We start from the raw sequence: 19,009 nt of genomic DNA on the forward strand, positions 1-19,009 counted from the left end.
GGGGATAGGCTCCAGCACCCCCCGCGACCCTGAGGGAGAAGCGGCTTAGAAAATGTGTGTGTGTGTGTGTGTGTTAAAGCTTTCATCTCTGAGAGGGAGGAGAAAATCAAGCTGCTTCAGATCTGAAAACATGCCCATCCTTCCTCTGTGAGAAGATGACTCAGCGCTGTGGGTCTGAAAGGATGTGTAGCTGATCAAGAAGAACCTCGCTGAGAAAAGGAGACGGACACATCAAACAAAGAAGCTGAATGATGGACTGACCACCCCAGAGTGCAGGCCTCAACACCACTGAATGCGCTTGGGATTATTTGGATTGCGAGACAGAAAATCCAACCAATTTGTAAGACTGAACTTGGGAAGTGTGGAAAAAATATCCCTACAGATTTTGCTGGAAAAAGTCTTCTGAAAGCAATAAAAAAACTGTAATAAAGGCAAAGAGAGGACTAAATACTAAAAACCCTAATATCATGTTTAGTTGTTGAGGCTTCTATTTTTTTTGTTAAATATTTATTTTCTGCTTTTCTGCTGATGCTGAAAAATTATGATGTACTTACATTTGACTTCCAAATTGAATAAATGATGGGTGGTCTTGACTTTTGCACAATGTTGCAGGCAGGCTGTAGCCCATCTTTTGTCAAGTACAATTATGGTACAACTTATTTAACACAGGAATGTCTGATGTAGTTCTTACTATAATATACACAATATACCACACTATTAAAAACACCTAGCTGTATCCACTAGAGATGGCACTTTGGTATCAATGTGTATCTGTATTTGACTGAAATCAGTGAAAAATGCTGGATGAGATGACTGTGCATGGCAACAGAGTGCCTGTGAAGTCTGAACATGATTAGATGTGATGATTAGAAGTTAAGTGCCTCAATTAAAAATGATTTAAAGCTTAGTAGTTTTTAAAGAAGAAATATTGGCTCAAACCAGCTGATATTCATGGTTTTATTATCAGTAATGTGTATAATACAGGGTGATTCAAAAGATTAATCTGATTTCACAATTATTCACCTGTAAATCGTTACAGATCAATGCAGTGAACTGTAAACTGTTTAAATGAGCATTTATTATGTATGTATGTTTATTATGTGATTGTACAAGGTCTCAGTATGAACCTCCTCCAGCTGTACGGACATCACAACCACAGTTAAACTCATCCCATACTGGATTGAGCGTGTCGGGTGTCGCTGCACTCACAGCTCTTTCAGTGCGATTTCGGAGATCATCCAGTGCTGTGGAACCAATGACGAATGCTCTGAGCTGTTGGAGGTTCACTGGCCACGAAAATCACGCTGCACAGTTATGACTGATTCTCTTATTGAGGTGGAGAACGCAGAACGCTTTCTGCTCAGGGGTCTCATCTCCTCTCAGATTGAAGGGAGCCGGTCAGAAACTCTATGACCCCCTCTTACAATTGGATTGTGATTGGGTCCTAGATGCCCCATGGTTGTAAAAATATGGCGCTTTGAAATCAGAAGAATCTTTTTGAATCACCCTGTAGTGTTGATACCACATATATATTCTGCAGTACTGATGCTGAAACTTTCACACAGTGTAAAGGGAAGCCAGCCACCAAACAAAAAGATGACAAATATTGAGTTATAAGGTTTCACCCACAAGTACAGTCAATAGATAATCAGTTGATGCATTGTTTGTGAGCCACTCGCTACCCCATTCATCACTGGTCAGTTTCTGACGACAGGGCTGCTGTTGAGCAGATATTCTTTGGATGACGGTCTATTCTCAACACAGCAATGTCACCGACAACTACTAATGAACGGCTAAAGCACGGCTAATACAAATTGTGCTACAGTCCATCGGTACACCAGCAAATTGGACCTACAAGAATGACGCTTCTAATAAGGTAGCCAGTGAGGGTCGGTCACTTTTAAGAAATGACCATTGCTGCCAAGTTTGGAAGATGTTTGTTTACTTATATGATGTTCTGAGAAGTCAGAAGGGTGTTCTAGGATGCAGTTCCAGTGTCCAGATCATCATACATATCTAGTTCTGAAAAAACAGAAACTAATATAGACACAAGGTCTACACTGCATGTCCTCTTGTTAATGTTCCAGAAGAGCCCGTCAGAATGCCCAGCTTTGTGGACCTGCCCCAGTACAGGTTCAAAAGCAAGCACTGAGAGATAGTTCAGTCTAGTAAAGAATGCCAGTATTGTGTTCCTCACCTTCAGGTGCAGCCTGCCTCGCATTCTTCAGCCTTCTTTTTGACCTGCAGATCAGCAGGGACCACCCAGCGGGCCAGAAGTTGTCCTATGGAATGCATTCATGTTGGGTGTAGGAGGAGGCACTAGGGCTATGGATAGATGGGTGAGTTCGGTTCGGAGCCATGTCAGGAGAAAATGCGAGGCATGCCATTCAGATATGATCCGTGTGGCCTTCTTGCCCCAGCAGTGAACCCTCACTCTCCGTGGCTCAGGGCAGCTCACATTTCTTAAGGCTGAAATCAGAGCTGGAGATGCAAGAGTTGTAAGTCAATGGTCAGGAACGATCTGACTGTCTGTCACCAGGCTCTGGCTCTGCCAAGGGAGGGTCTGGGATGAAAAACAAAGACCACCAGTGGTCTGGGTGGTGTCCACTCAGGAATCAAAGGCAGAGATCAGCTTCCATATTATGGAAAACTGGATTTTTTTTAATTAAAATATTAGTTTGATGTTCTCTACGGGTGCAAAATACTGGCCCTGGAGATCCACCATCCTGCAAAGCTTAGCTCCAGCATACCAGCATACATACTGAGGCATGTTGATGCAGAATTCTCCAAAGTGGTAGATCTCCTCCAAGATGTAACGCGGAGCGATGAGGAGGACGCATGTGTGGAGGTAAGCGACTTTTATTAAGGGCAAATCCAGGGTCGTGGTCAAAATGGTCCAGGGTCAAAGAGCCAATACGGACAGATCGTGGTTCAGACATGACAAACAAACTATAAACAGACTCAAGCAAACAAACATAGACCAATACATTCATACAAAGACTGGCAAACACTAAGGGCAAACACAGGGCTTAAATAACAAAGGGTAACGACTAGACAGGTGAACACAATCAGGGGCAGAGCAACCAAACAGGGGGCAGGACTTAAACCAAAACAAACGCACATGGACAAAACAAAAAGGCACATGGAGTGGGAGGAGCCAATCGTGACACAAGACCAGAATTGGGCCCCCCAATAAACTGTGTAAACATTGTTTCACAACATACCATCCATTCCTCAGACTACACAACTGCAAAAAAACCCAAAAATAGCCTTTTTAATTCACTATGGTTGTTACGTCAAAACCATGAACACATTTACATTTTACATTTACATTCACATTCACCATCAGATACTAATGAGATCATTGTATCATTAGCTATTTGCCTCAGTTTAAACCCAATACTTATATATAATTAACTTATATTTAAAAGTGTTTCATCAGCCACCATTCGCTTCTCTGTTGACACCACCATGTTCTCGAATCCTTGCCGGCACACAATGAACCTCGGGACTCATTGGATCCTTCATTGCCATGGAAAAGAAGGACACATTTCTCGGCCGCATATAAAGGAGCCTTCGAAATGGGACAGCCTAGTCGAGCCACTGTGAAGCAACTGCTTTCAAATGTAGCCTCAGAAGGATGCAGCCCCTGAATTGGGACACATTGATTGTTCTGTTTCTGGCTTTTTAGAAAGCAATCATATCATAGCAAAACGACTCAGACGTGAAGTTTTTCCCAACATCTCTGAGGATTTCAGCCCAAACAGCTCACTGAGCAAGGCACAATAAGGACATCTGGTCACAGTAAATACATATTAATTACATATTAAATACATATTAATTACAAAATACAAATTGCATACAGTCACATGCAAAAGTTTAGGGTAGAACACACTTTCATCTTATTGCACAATTAGTTTTTTTTTCTGCTAAACATATTACACATTAGAAAAAAACTTAGTAAACAGTGCATGTGCACTAAAATTTACAGACAGTTGTCTGTAAATATATAATTAAGAGTATGTAGACAATGTGCTCCTTATTTTCACTTAGGTGTGCCCAAACTTTTGTACACGATTGTGAATACTTCTTAAAGTCATATACAAAAACAGGCTGCTTAACTCTGAGGGATAGAAATAAGTTGCAAATGGTCATATAAAAATTAATTATGACTGTATGACTTTAGTGCATAAAAGCACACAAATGTAAGACAAATGTAGGATATGGACCCTTAAACCTCTTAAACTCCTTAAGACCACCGGTGGTTCCCAAGCGCACTTCGTCATATTCTTCGTAACGTTCATATTTCATAAGCTACATCCAGAATCTGGGCGTCGTATGAGGCTGTAACTCTTCTTTCCAGTCAAATAGATGGTGATGTCATTTTAAACCCTTATAATAAAAGAAGCTGAACTCAGTTTGTTTTTCTACTGAAAGTCGAGCCGTTTTTCCCCAAATCTGGGCTATAAACTATAAACAGATGGCGTCTCTTCAGTGATCTGCGCTGTAAACATTACTTTTAAAAAATAACACAAAGAGTGTCTGAGATTTTTGGCTTTCAGCAGTAAATTGTAAGCATAGAGCAACATGTGTAGATCATAAAACACATGTTCTGTTCATTTGAGGGGAGCTTTTACCAAAAAATGAATAAATAAATAAAATTCAAAATGTACATTTATTTCATGCAGCTACCGAATAATTTGCCTTACGATTTGGTCACGTTGATTCAGATGGACAAACCAAAATATACCCAATGTATCCACAGCCTAAAGCTTTTCTTTCAGCAACAACATGAAAAACAATGCAAAATCACTGAGTGAGAAATGTAAGTGAGCATTAAAATGAAAACAGATTCTGTCTAAATGAATAAAATATTAGGGCAACAACAATTCCAGTTATTCCAGACATGCAGGGCAGTAAATCGCAGTAAACTCTACACTGCAGACCTGCTTGGCCGTGGCCTCCAGTCTCTGGTGCATTCCTTGGCACTAGGAAAGCACTTGGCTCGCTCGTTATGCAAGGCGAAGGAAAAATAATCAAACGGCTATCATGCGGTCACAGCGGGCACCAATAGCCTCGTTATTATTCTGATAGCAGCCAAGAGACTGGCAGTCAGCTGATCGGTTATTTATTACACCAGCCGTGCCAGAACGGGCAGAAAACCCTCTGCCTCCTAACCGATATAATTGGCATCACGCTGGGACGCTGCAGAAACAGATGCGGTGGCTTCACCATAGCAGGCCTGCTTGTTTCGCAAAAAAGAGCTGTGCCTCATCCCATCCGTCCTTCTGTGCTTTCGCTGGCTTTTCCTTCATTCATTGATGGATATTTTGCCATCAGTCCATCACTGATCATTGAGAGATTTTGCTTCTTCTATGTGGCAACACTTGCAGAAGATTTCAAGCATAGACAAATGTTTTAATCATGACCTTTTCTATGTGGAAAAAGAAGCAAGTACAATATATAGTGTCCATCAAAGGTTTAGGACCACTTGGTTTTTTCCAAAATCTTTTAAAATGCATCGATCAGACATAACATTCTGACCACCTCCTTGTTTCTGCACTCATTGTCCACTTTATCAGCTCCACTTACTGTATAGGTGCACTTTGTAGTTCTACAGTTACAGACTGTAGTCCATCTGTTTCTCTGATACTTTGTTACCCCCTTTTACCCTGTTCTTCAGTGGTCAGGACCCTCATGGACCCTCACAGAGCAGGTGCTATTTGAGTGGTGGATCATTTTCAGCACTGCAGTAACACTGACGTGGTGGTGGTGTGTTAGTGTGTGTTGTGCTGGTTTGAGTGGATCAGACACAGCAGTGCTGCAGGAGTTTTTAAACACCTCAGTGTTGCTGCTGGACTGAGAATAGTCCACCAACCAAAAACATCTAGCCAACAGTGTCCTGTGACCACTGATGAAGGACTAGAGGATTACCAACACAAACTGTGCAGCAGCAAATGAGCTATCGTCTCTGACTTTAAATCTACAAGGTGGACTGACAAGGTAGGAGTGTCTAATAGAGTGGACAGTGAGTGGACACAGTGTTTAAAAACTCCTGCAGCACTGCTGTCTCTGATCCACTCACATCAGCGCAACACACACGAACACTCCACCACCACATCAGTGTTACTGCAGTGCTGAGAATGATCCACCACCCAAACAGTACCTGCTCTGTGAGGGTCCACGGGGGTCCTGACTACTGAAGAACAGGGTAAAAGGGGGCTAACAAAGTATCAATCAGTGTAGTGTAAAAACAAGAAGGTGGTCATAATGTTATATCTGATTGGGGTAAATGAGCATTTTAAAGAGTAAGTTGGTTTAGCTATGACAGTATTTGTGACAGTGCTACTGAGGGTGTTTTAACCACCCTCAGGCCAAAAGATTCTTCATGCCAAGGAAGACCATTTCTTGCTCTGAGTTGAGACGAACCAGGGGTCTTAATGTCTACAACGCAACCAAAATGACCTACATTTGACTTCAGAGTTTTATATGCAATGTAAATAATGGTAAAATATTGGTAAATCTGAAAAAAAGTGTTCTTTGGGGACTATTTTGCTTTATAAGACCCTGGGAGCCTGGGCTTTATCTTGAAACTATAAAAAATATTGCTAACACGTACTGTAGGGTACAGTACACAAGGCTACATGACGCCTACATAAGCTTGTCATGACAACTAATATAACCCTAAATAAATGTTTATTAATGCAAATTCCAATTGACGTTATTCGCTATTAAGGTCACGTTTGCCAATTTTGATCACAGTAGCCTTCATGGCAGTTGACACCTATTGGAATCAGCATTAATAAACATTTATGTATCTATAGGTCTATGTCAGTTATCATGACAAGCTTATGTAGGTGTCATGAAGCCTTATAAACTGTACCCTAAATTAAAGTGTTACCAAAATATTTTATTCTTAAGAAGATATTTATTCTGAAAAATAAAACTTACAGTTTTTTATGAATATTTTGACCAGTGTCTTCTCATTTGGGATGTGTTCTTAAGTAAGAGCACAAAGGTGCGAACCGTTCTGTGGTATAAGAACACGTCGTGAGTCGGATGTAGACTTTTTCTTAGGGCCTTTCTGAAGAACCCATTTAAGAAAAAGCCTAGGAAGATATTGGTGAACTAGGCACAATGTCTCAGGCAATGTATTTGTACCCAGTACATGTAATATCTTTCTAAGAGGTAGCTTCACCACCACTGTGAGCAAATCTGTGTACGTCCTATTTCATCATGCTGCATGTTTGAGTGTTTCTTTGAAATGTTTTTAAGTGAAATGTCACAGGGAACAGAACTGTATGAATTTTGTTGGGTGAAAAACATCTACAGAAAACAGAAACATGTAAAAATACAACACAATAGCAGGTTTGCTGATGCTTCACAAATATATCTTTGCTATTCGTCACAGCCGCACTCGTTTCTTTATAATTCCCCCGCTAGGATCTGAAGAAAACCGTCAGTCCTGTTAGAATCAGACATGGCTCTAACTCCACTGCAGAGATATACGAACAGGCCTCAAAGCCCCCCTCAGTTTCAGAAGACCCCTCCCTCCTGGACACCAAGGTGAACGGGCAGAGGTCAGTCTGCGGGTGTGGAGTGAGCGACAGTGGGCACAGTGCCCGAAGGCAGCATGCCCTGCCCCGCCTGGCTGACCGCAATGAGGCCAGGTTGGAAAGAACAGTGAGTGTGTGAGCAATCTGAACGCAGGGAACCTCAGCGGGGGCCAGTCTTTATCCTCCACCAGAGAGAGAGAGAGAGAGAGAGAGAGAGAGAGAGAGAGAGAGAGAGAGAGAGAGAGAGAGAGAGAGAGAGAGAGAGAGAGAGACCCAGACACTGAAGAATGACCCTGCTGTCATTCACTGGCAACAAACCTGGCCGATGTATTGAATTAGCCTTCCTATTATATCATATAGCATCTGCTCGTTTATATATGACCCGTATCTGTATGTGGACGAGACACAATATATTATGATAGAATGAGAAAATGACATTATTTGTAAACATCCATCACATCAGTTCCTGACTGATAAACATGCAAAACACACCCCGCACTCATAATACTGTTCTCTTTATTCATATTTCTTACACATATACCAATGACAGGTCTTCTGATGTTTAATCAAGTTAGTTAGCATTACAATATTTACAATTCTGATATATTTTGAGAGACATAATGCAAACATACAAAGAGTGAAGGTGGAAAACTGCAAATGTATTGTTCTGATGATGTACACTCACAGTAGGGGTGGGCAATATGACGATATTTTATGGTTATCATGATTATTTTGTTACAATATGCTTTTCTCAACATATCATGGATATTAACAGGACTTAAATGATGCTGATTAACTACATGTTTCATTTCAAATTAGGGCTGTTTCAATGGATTTAGTGCAGTGCAAGTTGTAGAACACTGAACAAAAATCATTGCAGTTGTACAATAATAATAATAATAATAATAATAATAATAATAATAATAACAACAACAACAACAACAACAACAACAACAATAATAATAAGTATAATTATAATTATAATTTTAATAATAATAATAAGTATTATTATTATAGTTATGAGGCACTACAGCTTCAATTTTGACTGTTCCAACTTACTAAATCTTAGACAAAAATAACTACCATGATACGTTTGTATAAAAGAATCATCATGATGTAATATTTCTGTCATATCGCCGACCCGGAACTCACAGGCTACTTTATTAAAACTACCTATCTTGTAAGTCCATCTTGCTGGTGTAGTCAGAGACTGTAGCTCATCTATTGTCTTTACCAATGTGTTAGCCATCATCTAGCCTTTCATCAGTGGTCAGTTTCTGAATACAGAGCAACATCTGGCTGGACACTTTTGACTGGCTGATTATTCTGAACCCAACAGTTACTCTTTAGTAACACACTACCATGTCAGTGTTACTGCTGTGTTGAGAATAATCCACCAACTACATAATATCAAGTCAATAGCAGATCTGTGGTCAGAAACTGACCAATGAAAAAAGGGTAGAGGGGGCTGCTATATTGTGTAACAGTAGATGTGCTATAGTCTATAAATGTACATCAGTACAGTGAGCGGAAGTTTACTTTCCAGTCAAAATGGCCATTTAGTAAACGGATCATTTTCCAGCGTTAGAAAAAAACAGGACCCCAATTTTTCATGATTACAAATGACCTTCTGCCAACAAGCCTCTTCTCTTTCCTCCTTTCCACAATAAAATAACCGCACCTCGCTGTTGTCAGAAGAAAACCTTGTATCTCCAGAATGATGACTTTACAGGAGAAGGAAAAAAACTATTTTACTTCTAATGTAAGTCAGTGGAACCCGACGTCTTTCCAAGTCATTTTGGTTCATTTCTTTTGTTTCATGCTTCATAAAATTTGTGGGAGGTGGGGGTGCTGTGTGCTCCATTTAAATATTTAAGCAGTAGAACCCGAGAGAGTTTTAGATCATCACAGCCGTGATGTTATTGGTGATAACTCACTCCTCGAGTGTTCTACTGCTTTAATACAGCAGTTAAATAAATGCAGTAAGAAATGAATAAACTGGGCCGTGAACGCGGCGTTTAATATGTTTTAATGTTCAGTTCCTTCCTCCAAATTATAGCTCCTTAACGAGCAGCTAAATTCCCAAACTGTCATCACCACTGAGCAGCTTTTCTGTTTTTTATTGGGTCTGTTTTATGGCTCAGTCTGATTTGGTCAGACTCTGAAGATCAGACGACATGACTTGGGTTAATTTCTGGCTGATTCCAGGTTGTTTAGCTGTTCTTCTGTCTCAGCTGCCGACTGAAAAGCTGCTCAGTGGTGACGACAGTTTGGTAATTTAGCGTCGTCTCATCTTCAGAGTCTGACCAAATCGGCTGTCGGTCAGATGTGATCTTAAAAGTGTCCGTTTTCTGTTTGTGGCAAAGTAAGAAGTAAAAACGCTCAAATGGTTTGAGCGTCTCCTACAGCTGTCAAAGTCGTCAAGTAGCAATGACGTCTCAGCAGAGTGATACAGTGTTTGTGAAAAAGCTGTGATGTTCTGGTGAAATAACAGCACAGTTAGAACACTTCTCAACCAATCAGCTCTGTTCTTTTTGGAAGACTTGCTTTCTGTTTTTCAGAGAAATCTGCTGGGACATTTTTCCACACCTACAAAGTTCAGTCTTAGAAGCTGGTTGCATTTTCTGCTTCTCACAATCCAAGTAATCCCAAACACATTCAGTGATACTGAGGTCTGGACTCCAGCAGCTTTATTTGTTTGATGTGCAATTTTTCTTATGTTGGCCTGTTTCCTCTTCCCTCTTCTCAGTTTCTTAACAGCTACACATCCTTTCAGACCCATAGTGCTGGGTCGCCTTCTCACAGTGGAAAGATGGATAGAAACACCTGTGGATTTTTTCTCTGTATCTTTTATTCATTTAATTATTTAATCATTCGATCGGCTTTGGAAACTCCTGTTTATTCACCTATTCACCTTTGACTTTGCCCTTCCTTATACAAGTGGATTATATCTAATCTCTTCTGAAATTTCTCCTGAAAATTGATGATTTATGCTTATTGGTTCTTTTGACTGGAAATGAACCTTTGTGTGGTGTTTAGGTCTGTGCGACCCATTTTCAATATTTAACAAAAGAAAAAAATATGTGATTTATTATTATTTCAACCGCAGATTCTTGGTCTTTGCTCTTTTTCTGTGAACATATAAAATAACCCATTTTCCGTCTGTTCACTCCCCACACATTTATATTACACATGTGGTGTTGGGCTGAACCTGTGGGGAATAAAAGTGTGAAGGTGCTGTGTCCTTCACTCTGTTCTCCTCCTACATGGCCTGCTGTTAGTGTGTGTGTGTGTGTGTGTGTGTGTGTGTGTGTGTGTGTGTGTGTGTGTGTGTGACAGGGTGGACAACATGGACAGGCTGCTGACTGGCTACAGCTGCTAAAGGAGAACCCTACACTGGAAACCACACAAGGGTTAAATGAATGATAATCTCTGACTTTTGCACAGTGCTGTGTAAGGCAGGTGAATCTGCTAAGGTGGGCAGTGAATGGACAGACAAAGAGTTTCTAATAATGTGGCCAGTGCATGAATATCCAATCATTTCATGAATTACAGAACAAACATGTAAAAATCACACAATATAACTCTCTTTTTTATGTTTCAGATACACAAACACACAACTAAGGCAAAGATTCATTGAATTTGACAACATCAATATTCATAATGCAAATACATTTTGAGAAATCTGTAAACAGCTGAGACAGAAAGCACCTGATTACATTTCTAAGCTAAATGTCCTCGAAGGCTGGATTCAGACTCCCATCCCAAGCTGAGTTATCTGGTGTGAATTTAGCTGGAGTGGAAAGAAACAAATCAACACTTATTCACACAACTGCACAGGCGGTTCGACTGTTAGGGATCAGACGCTGGGCTGTTCTGTGGAGCCCTCTACTGGGCAAGAAGAGCATGTCTCTTACCCTTCTTCGTGAGCCGCTGCACCAAGAGCAAAAACAGCCCTCCTACCGTCAGCAGGCCAAGCGATGATGCAGCACCAGTGGCAATGTACACAAGCAGGCTGGTGCCTAACGGCATCTCCTTCGCTGAAATACATGCACAACCAAGGCCTTCAATCATGGTTTAAAGATGTTTTCATGTATATATCAAACTATCTAAGATATACACTGTATTGCCAAAAGTATTCGCTCGTCTGCCTTCACACACATATGAACTTGATTGAGATTCCATTCTAAATCCATAGGGTTTAATATGATTAAAAGAGTCGGCCTAGCCTTTGCAGCTATAACAGCTTCAACTCTTCTGGGAAGGCTTTCCACAAGGGAATGTGTTTATGGGAATTTTTGACCGTTCTTCCAGAAGCACATTTGTGAGATCAGACATGAGAAGGCCTGGCTCACAGTCTCTGCTCTAATTCATCCCAAGGGTGTTCTATCGGGTTGAGGTCAGGTCAAGTTCTTCCACACCAAACTCGCTCATCCATGTCTTTATAGACCTTGCTTTGTGCACTGGTGCGCAGTCATGTTGGAACAGGAAGGGGCCGTCCCCAAACTGTTCCCACATAGTTGGGAGCATGAAATTGTCCAAAGTCTCTTGGTGCTGAAACATTAAGAGTTCCTTTCACTGGAACTAAGGGGCCGAGCCCAACTCCTGAAAAACAACCCGACACCATAATCCCCCCTCCACCAAACTTTACACTTGGCACAATGTAGTCAGACAAGTACTGTTCTCCTGGCAACCACCAAACCCAGACTCGTCCATTGGATTGCCAGACGGAGAAGCGTGATTGGTCACTCCAGAGAACACGTCTCCACTGCTCTAGAGTCCAGTGGCGGCGCTTTACACCACTGCATATTTAGTAGTGAGGAAATTTCACAACTGGACTTCCACAGGTGGTGTCTGATCACGGTACTACGCTGGAATTCACTGAGCTCCTGAGAGCGACCCATTATTTCACCAATGTTTGTAGAAGCAGTCTGCAGGCCTAGTGGCTTGGTTTTATACACCTGTGGCCATGAAAGTGATTGGAACACCTGAATTCAATGATTTGGAAGGGTAAATGAATACGTTTGGCAATATAGTGTAGATATACATTCGCTGTCCACTTTAAAAGAAACACCTATCATTCACTCCCTTCCTGACCACTATATGTGCTATGTGTGTCATATTAATAACTGCTGTTATTTTATTACATTTTAACATATTCTGATGGAAATACTGTAATCTAGACATCAAGACGTATTTTTATTTATTATTAATTGTATTTATTATTAATATTAATTATTACTTAATATTTCAAGGTTTTTTAGAACATGAAAAAATATAATATGATAACTAATATGCTGTAATTATTTATTTATATTAATTTCTTGATATGATTTTGTACATTTTCTGCAACATTTTTTACATTTAACTACACCCAGTGATCCCCAAATGTTTGCGAACTTTTTTGTGATTCCAAATGTTACCAACAATGTACCACTAAATAAGAGGGAGTTTAGAGTCAGACCTTTGCCAACGTTTCAACTGTGCGTTTAATATGTGGCGTTATCAGTGTGAAAGCTTAATGATCACAGGAGGTTCATGACATGAAAGCTTACCAATGCAGGTGGGCAGGAGGTCTGTCCAAATCCCAGCAGACGTACAGACCAGCTCATTGCTCCCATTCAGCCTGTAGCCATCTGAGCACTGGAACATACACTGAGAGCCAAAGCTGAAGTTGCCTCTGGGGTGGGAGCAATTCATAAAGGGGACAGGAGGGGTGTGCGATTGGGGAAGAGGTGAGTGAGCGAGAGGCTCGCACTGCACAGCTGTGTGTTTGTATGTATCAGAGAGAAATAAGACAGAAAAATAGAGACAAAGTCATTTACACATGTCCACACTGACATTCTGTCTACTAAATATAGATTCATGTCTTTCTTTCTTTTGTGCAATATTAAGCGAATACTCTGACGCATCACCCCAAATATACTGCATCAGCCACATGCTTGGTGATGTGATGCTATTGTAGGTAAGAGCTAAAGTAATGGAAGCTTTTATGGGTAAAAGCTTATAACCAAGTATTTGTCTATAAAAATGTTACCATCTGACCACTTTTATAGTGGAGGAAATCACATTAGCAAGTGTATTTGCTTGAAAACTTTAGAGGCAGAGAGGCAGTTTGAGACAAGTGTGAATTAGGTAACCTAGAGGGGAGTCACTGCCAATCATATCAGACTGTAAACTGTAAACCAATCATATCAGACTTCCTAAGCTGTAAGCCAATCATATCAGCCCTTGAAAGTCAGAAGCCAATCATATCAGACTTTGAAAGTTGTAAGCCATTCGTTTCAGACTTTGAAAGTTGTAAGCGAATCATATCAGGCCTTGTAAGTTGTGAGCGAATCATATTTCTCAACCATTTTCTGCGTTTACGATGACATTGACCCTCATTTACCATTACAGGAAGGCATCTCCTGACTCCACGACCCAGTTGCAGTGCAGTCCAGTGTGGGTTCACCTGTGAGAACATGACCGTCCTCACATCCGAAACTACAGTGCGACCCAAAACTGAAGGAGGAGTGAAGGTGAGAGCAGTTCATCCTGCCATTCTCTGGAGATAGCAGTAGGGGGCACTGTCGAGCTGTAGACCAGGAGGAGAACAATGTTCATCAAAAATCCTTCAGAGCTACACTGAGCACATCACTGAATAGGTGACACAGTTCCATCAAAGAAACAGATGTTTTGTTACTTGTTGTTACTTCAAAAGTCCCACATAATTAAACGGTTAAGATGTAAACAAAGTTAATCAGCGTGGTTACACACACACACACACACACACACACAGACACACATGGACACACACACACACACACACACTCACACACACTCACATACACACACATGCATACACACTCACACGCACACACACACACACACACACACACACACACACACACACACACACACACACACACACACACACACTCACACACAGTCACACGATTTATCTACAACATTCTTATGTTTAAATAGAATCAGAAGTCCCAAAGCTTTCACTTGTGATTTCTTTGTAACTTTGTCCTTCCTAATGCACATGGATTATCTTATATGTAATACCTTCCTAAACACACCCTACAAATAATCAATCACTGGTACTTAATGGAAATTAAATTAAGGGCAGTCTCTGACATTTGCACAGTACTGTACGTAATAGATGGGTTATCTCTTATCTTGAGTGGATATCGTTCATATCATATCATCTACATTTATGACTGCAAGAAATGTACCACTAAATAAGAGGGAGTTTAGAGTCAGACCTTTCCAAACGTTTCAACTGTGCGTTTAATATGTGCCGTTATCAGTGTGAAAGCTTAATGATCACAGGAGGTTCATGACCTGAAAGCTTACCAACACAGGTGGGCAGGAGGTCTGTCCAAATCCCAGCAGACGTACAGACCAGCTCATTGCTCCCATTCAGCCTGTAGCCATCTGAGCACTGGAACATACACTGAGAGCCAAAGTTGAAGTTGCCTCTGGGGTGGGAGCAATTCATAAAGGGGACAGGAGGGGTGTGCGATTGGGGAAGAGGTGAGTGAGCAAGAGGCTCGCACTGCACAGCTGTGTGTTTGTATGTATCAGAGAGAAATAAGACAGAAAAATAGAGATAAAGTCATTTAAGCCAATCATATAAGACCTTGAATGTTGTAAACCAATCATATCAGACCTTGAAAGTCATAAGCCAATCATATGAGACCTTTAAAGTTGTAAGCCAATCATATCAGACCTTTAAAGTTGTAAGCCAGTCATATCAGACCTTGAAAGATTTAAGCCGATCATATCAGACCTTGAATGTTATAAGCCAAACATATCAGACCTCGTGAGTTGTGAGCCAATCATATCAGACCTTGAAAGTTGTAAGCCAATCATATAAGACCTTGAAAGTTGTAAGCCAATCATATCAGACCTTGTAAGTTGTCAGCCAATCATATCAGGTCTTGTAAGTTGTGAGCCAATCATATCAGACCTTGTAAGTTGTTAGCCAATCATATCAGGCCTTGTAAGTTGTGAGCGAATCATATTTCTCAACCATTTTCTGCGTTTACGATGACATTGACCCTCATTTACCATTACAGGAAGGCATCTCCTGACTCCACGACCCAGTTGCAGTGCAGTCCAGTGTGGGTTCACCTGTGAGAACATGACCGTCCTCACATCCGAAACTACAGTGCGACCCAAAACTGAAGGAGGAGTGAAGGTGAGAGCAGTTCATCCTGCCATTCTCTGGAGATAGCAGTAGGGGGCACTGTCGAGCTGTAGACCAGGAGGAGAACAATGTTCATCAAAAATCCTTCAGAGCTACACTGAGCACATCACTGAATAGGTGACACAGTTCCATCAAAGAAACAGATGTTTTGTTACTTGTTGTTACTTCAAAAGTCCCACATAATTAAACGGTTAAGATGTAAACAAAGTTAATCAGCGTGGTTACACACACACACACACACACACACACACACACACACACACACACACACACACACACACACACACTCATACATCATTGCTGTCAGCTTGTATACCATTTTTGTTGTTTTTTCAGTTTGAAAATACGTGTTGTCCTTTACTGGAACATTGCTGCTACACTGTGTTTACACTGTTTACTCAAGTTTTACTATCTCAGTAACTGCTGTGTTTATGTCTGTCATCTGACTGCACAACTCACAGATCACAGCATGTTAAATATCTCTGCACTTTATTGCACTACCTCATGTCCAGAAATGAGTGCTGTGTTGGTGCTGCACTGTCCTGTCTGTTTACTGTGTCTAATGTCTGTTTAATTTATTGTATTTATTGTTTCTAGTTTCATTTTTTGTGTGCACGATGTCTGCACGTTCGCACTTTGTACTTTTTGTTCCTTCTTGCACCGTCTTGCTCCTGGAGGAATGTAATTTCACTCCACTATGTACTTGCACATAGATGGAATGACAATAAAAGCCTCTTGACGTACATTTCATGTTGAATGGATCAACAGATATGACCCAAAATTACTTGGAAAAAAGTCTGGCTCCATTGACTTACATTAAAAGTAGTGTGTTTTTCCTTCTCCTGTAATATATATACACACACACAGTATATTTCCAAAAGTATTCAGCCACAAAGTGGTCGGTCACGTAAAATGACAGAACGGGATCAATGGATGCTGAGGCGCATAGTGCGCAGAGGTCGCCAACTTTCTGCAGAGTCAATCGCTACAGACCTCCAAACTTTATGTGGCCTTCAGATTATGGCGTGGGGTTGTGTTTCAGGAGTTGGACTCGGCCACTTAGTTCCAGTGAAAGGAACTCTTAATGCTTCAGCACCAAGAGACTTTGGACAATTTGGACTTTGGACCTCACAAATGTGCTTCTGGATGAACGGTCAAAAATTTCCATAAACACACTCCTAAACCTTGTGGAAAGCCTTCGCAGAAGAGTTGAAGCTGCTATAGCTGCAAAGGGTGGGCCAACATCATATTAATCCCTATGAATTAAGAATGGGATCTCACTCAAATTCATATGCGTGTGAAGGAAGACTATATATATATATATGGCCTAAAATGTCTTTTTAATCAATTTAAAGGGTGTAATCAGTTTTGTGAGGCAAAACAGTCCCCAAAAATTCCATATTGACCATAATTTTACCAACATTAACATTTTGCATAAAACTCAGAATACGTGTGGGTTCATTGGTGGTTTTGGATACTAAATAAAATGCTATATTTGTGTTGTAGACATGGTGACCCCTGGTTCCTATCAACAACCACTGTAAAGACATCTCAGTCTGTAATGTTCCCTACAATGGACTGTTTTGCGTCAAACCACTCTGAAGGAGATCACAATGAGTTTTGAAAAATTGCTGGAATTCCCCTTTAACGTGATGGCATTGTAGCCTATATTACAGCGAAAATGTGTGGTAGAGCAACTGAAAATCATCTTTTTTTTTAAACTTGCAATGTTGTTTGTGGATTTGTATCATTTTATTTTCTACTATAAAACATTATATTGTAAACATATATCTACGTCCAGAAATTGTAGGCCTGCGATCTGTTTTGAATGTCATTATTATTTATATTACATAGAGTTATAGAATTACAGAATTATATAATGAAGTAAAATGTAGATTACATTTATATGAGAGATACATTCTCTGTCAACACGATCACGTCTGCCCTCCTGATTATTTTTTCTAATTGTTTAAGATTAGAAACGGCATAAAATGGCATGCGGGCGGCACGGTGGCGTGGTGGGTAGCGCTGTCGCCTCACAGCAAGGAGGGCCTGGGTTCGATTCCCCGGCTGGGTCCTCTCTGTGTGGAGTTTGCATGTTCTCCCCGTGTCTGCGTGGGTTTCATCCGGGTTCTCCGGTTTCCTCCCACAGTCCAAAGACATGCAGTCAAGCCAATTGGACGTGCTAAATTGCCCCTAGGTGTGAATGTGTGAGTGACTGTCTGTGTCTGTGTGTCTGCCCTGTGATGGACTGGCGACCTGTCCAGGGTGTATCCTGCCTTCCGCCCGAAGACTGCTGGGATAGGCTCCAGCACCCCCCCGCGACCCTGACGGAGAAGCGGCTTAGAAAATGGATGGATGGATAAAATGGCATGCCAAGTCAACCTTAGGTCTTTTACTTTGCTTCATCATATCATTTAAATGACAAAACTCTTGTTTATTTTCTGTAAATTGTCCATCAAATTTGAATAACTTTTGTCCGACTGTAAATGTCATGTGTTTTTTCCATTACGTCACCATGTCCTACACTGTTAGAAATACAGGTTCTGTGCATGTACATTTCTCGTTCATTTACATTTAAGGCATTTTGGCAGATGCCCTTATCCAGAATGATTTACAGTTTGATCATTTTACATAGGTAGGCGAAGGCAGTGTTGGGAGTCTTGCCAAAGGACTCTTAGTGGTATAGTGTAGGGTGCTTGTGTTACCCACTACACTACACAAAGCACAAACCTTGTTCATCAAGGTACAAACAGTGTAAATGTTCCCTCAAAGGTTCTACCGTGGTTTGATTGTGAAGCTGAAATCAGTTTTTCCAGGTGAAAAGTTGGTATTTGTACCTTTTCATAACCAAATGTTTTAAAACAGAACAGTAGAATAAAAGCCTGGAGGCGAGGCGGGGTGTGTGGAGTCAGTACAGCTTAGAACACATCATTTCAGTGGATTATGGTTCAGTTATGTTCCCTGACCGCAGGAACTGACATGTACTTTTGAGGCTACCACCCCAGTGACAAGCGGGGTCCTGCCCCAGTGACAGCTCCGTACCTATAATGTCATGTTTGAAGAAGCACTTCTAGTTCAGAGCCTCTCACTAATACCACATTTCATTCAGCAATACGTCACAGTATGGAAGGAAAATGAATTATGGTTTCCACTTAACATGGACTTTAAGCATGATTTGTCTTTCTGTGGGACACGACTGTATACATAACCATGACTTTTCACTTTCTAAATCAGAATACAGCATCTACTT

General features: G+C 40.9%; 1 protein-coding gene across 1 annotated transcript in view; it reads right to left on the reverse strand.

The window, feature by feature from the left end:
* Positions 1-11,121: 11,121 nt before the first annotated feature.
* The window catches only part of LOC108443223 (E-selectin-like), a 33,503-nt gene continuing 25,615 nt past the window's right edge, over positions 11,122-19,009 (reverse strand). The window contains exons 12-17 of the mRNA XM_037537852.1: positions 15,618-15,803; positions 14,901-15,110; positions 13,948-14,133; positions 13,112-13,321; positions 11,474-11,596; positions 11,122-11,349 (exon numbers count right to left, since the gene is read on the reverse strand). Of these exons, the coding sequence (XP_037393749.1) occupies positions 11,285-11,349; positions 11,474-11,596; positions 13,112-13,321; positions 13,948-14,133; positions 14,901-15,110; positions 15,618-15,803 (980 nt within the window). The 3' untranslated portion in view covers positions 11,122-11,284. The remainder of the gene's footprint in view (positions 11,350-11,473; positions 11,597-13,111; positions 13,322-13,947; positions 14,134-14,900; positions 15,111-15,617; positions 15,804-19,009) is intronic.

Source organism: Pygocentrus nattereri, chromosome 4, assembly GCF_015220715.1.
Source record: "Pygocentrus nattereri isolate fPygNat1 chromosome 4, fPygNat1.pri, whole genome shotgun sequence".
NCBI classification, from domain to species: Eukaryota; Metazoa; Chordata; class Actinopteri; order Characiformes; family Serrasalmidae; genus Pygocentrus; species Pygocentrus nattereri.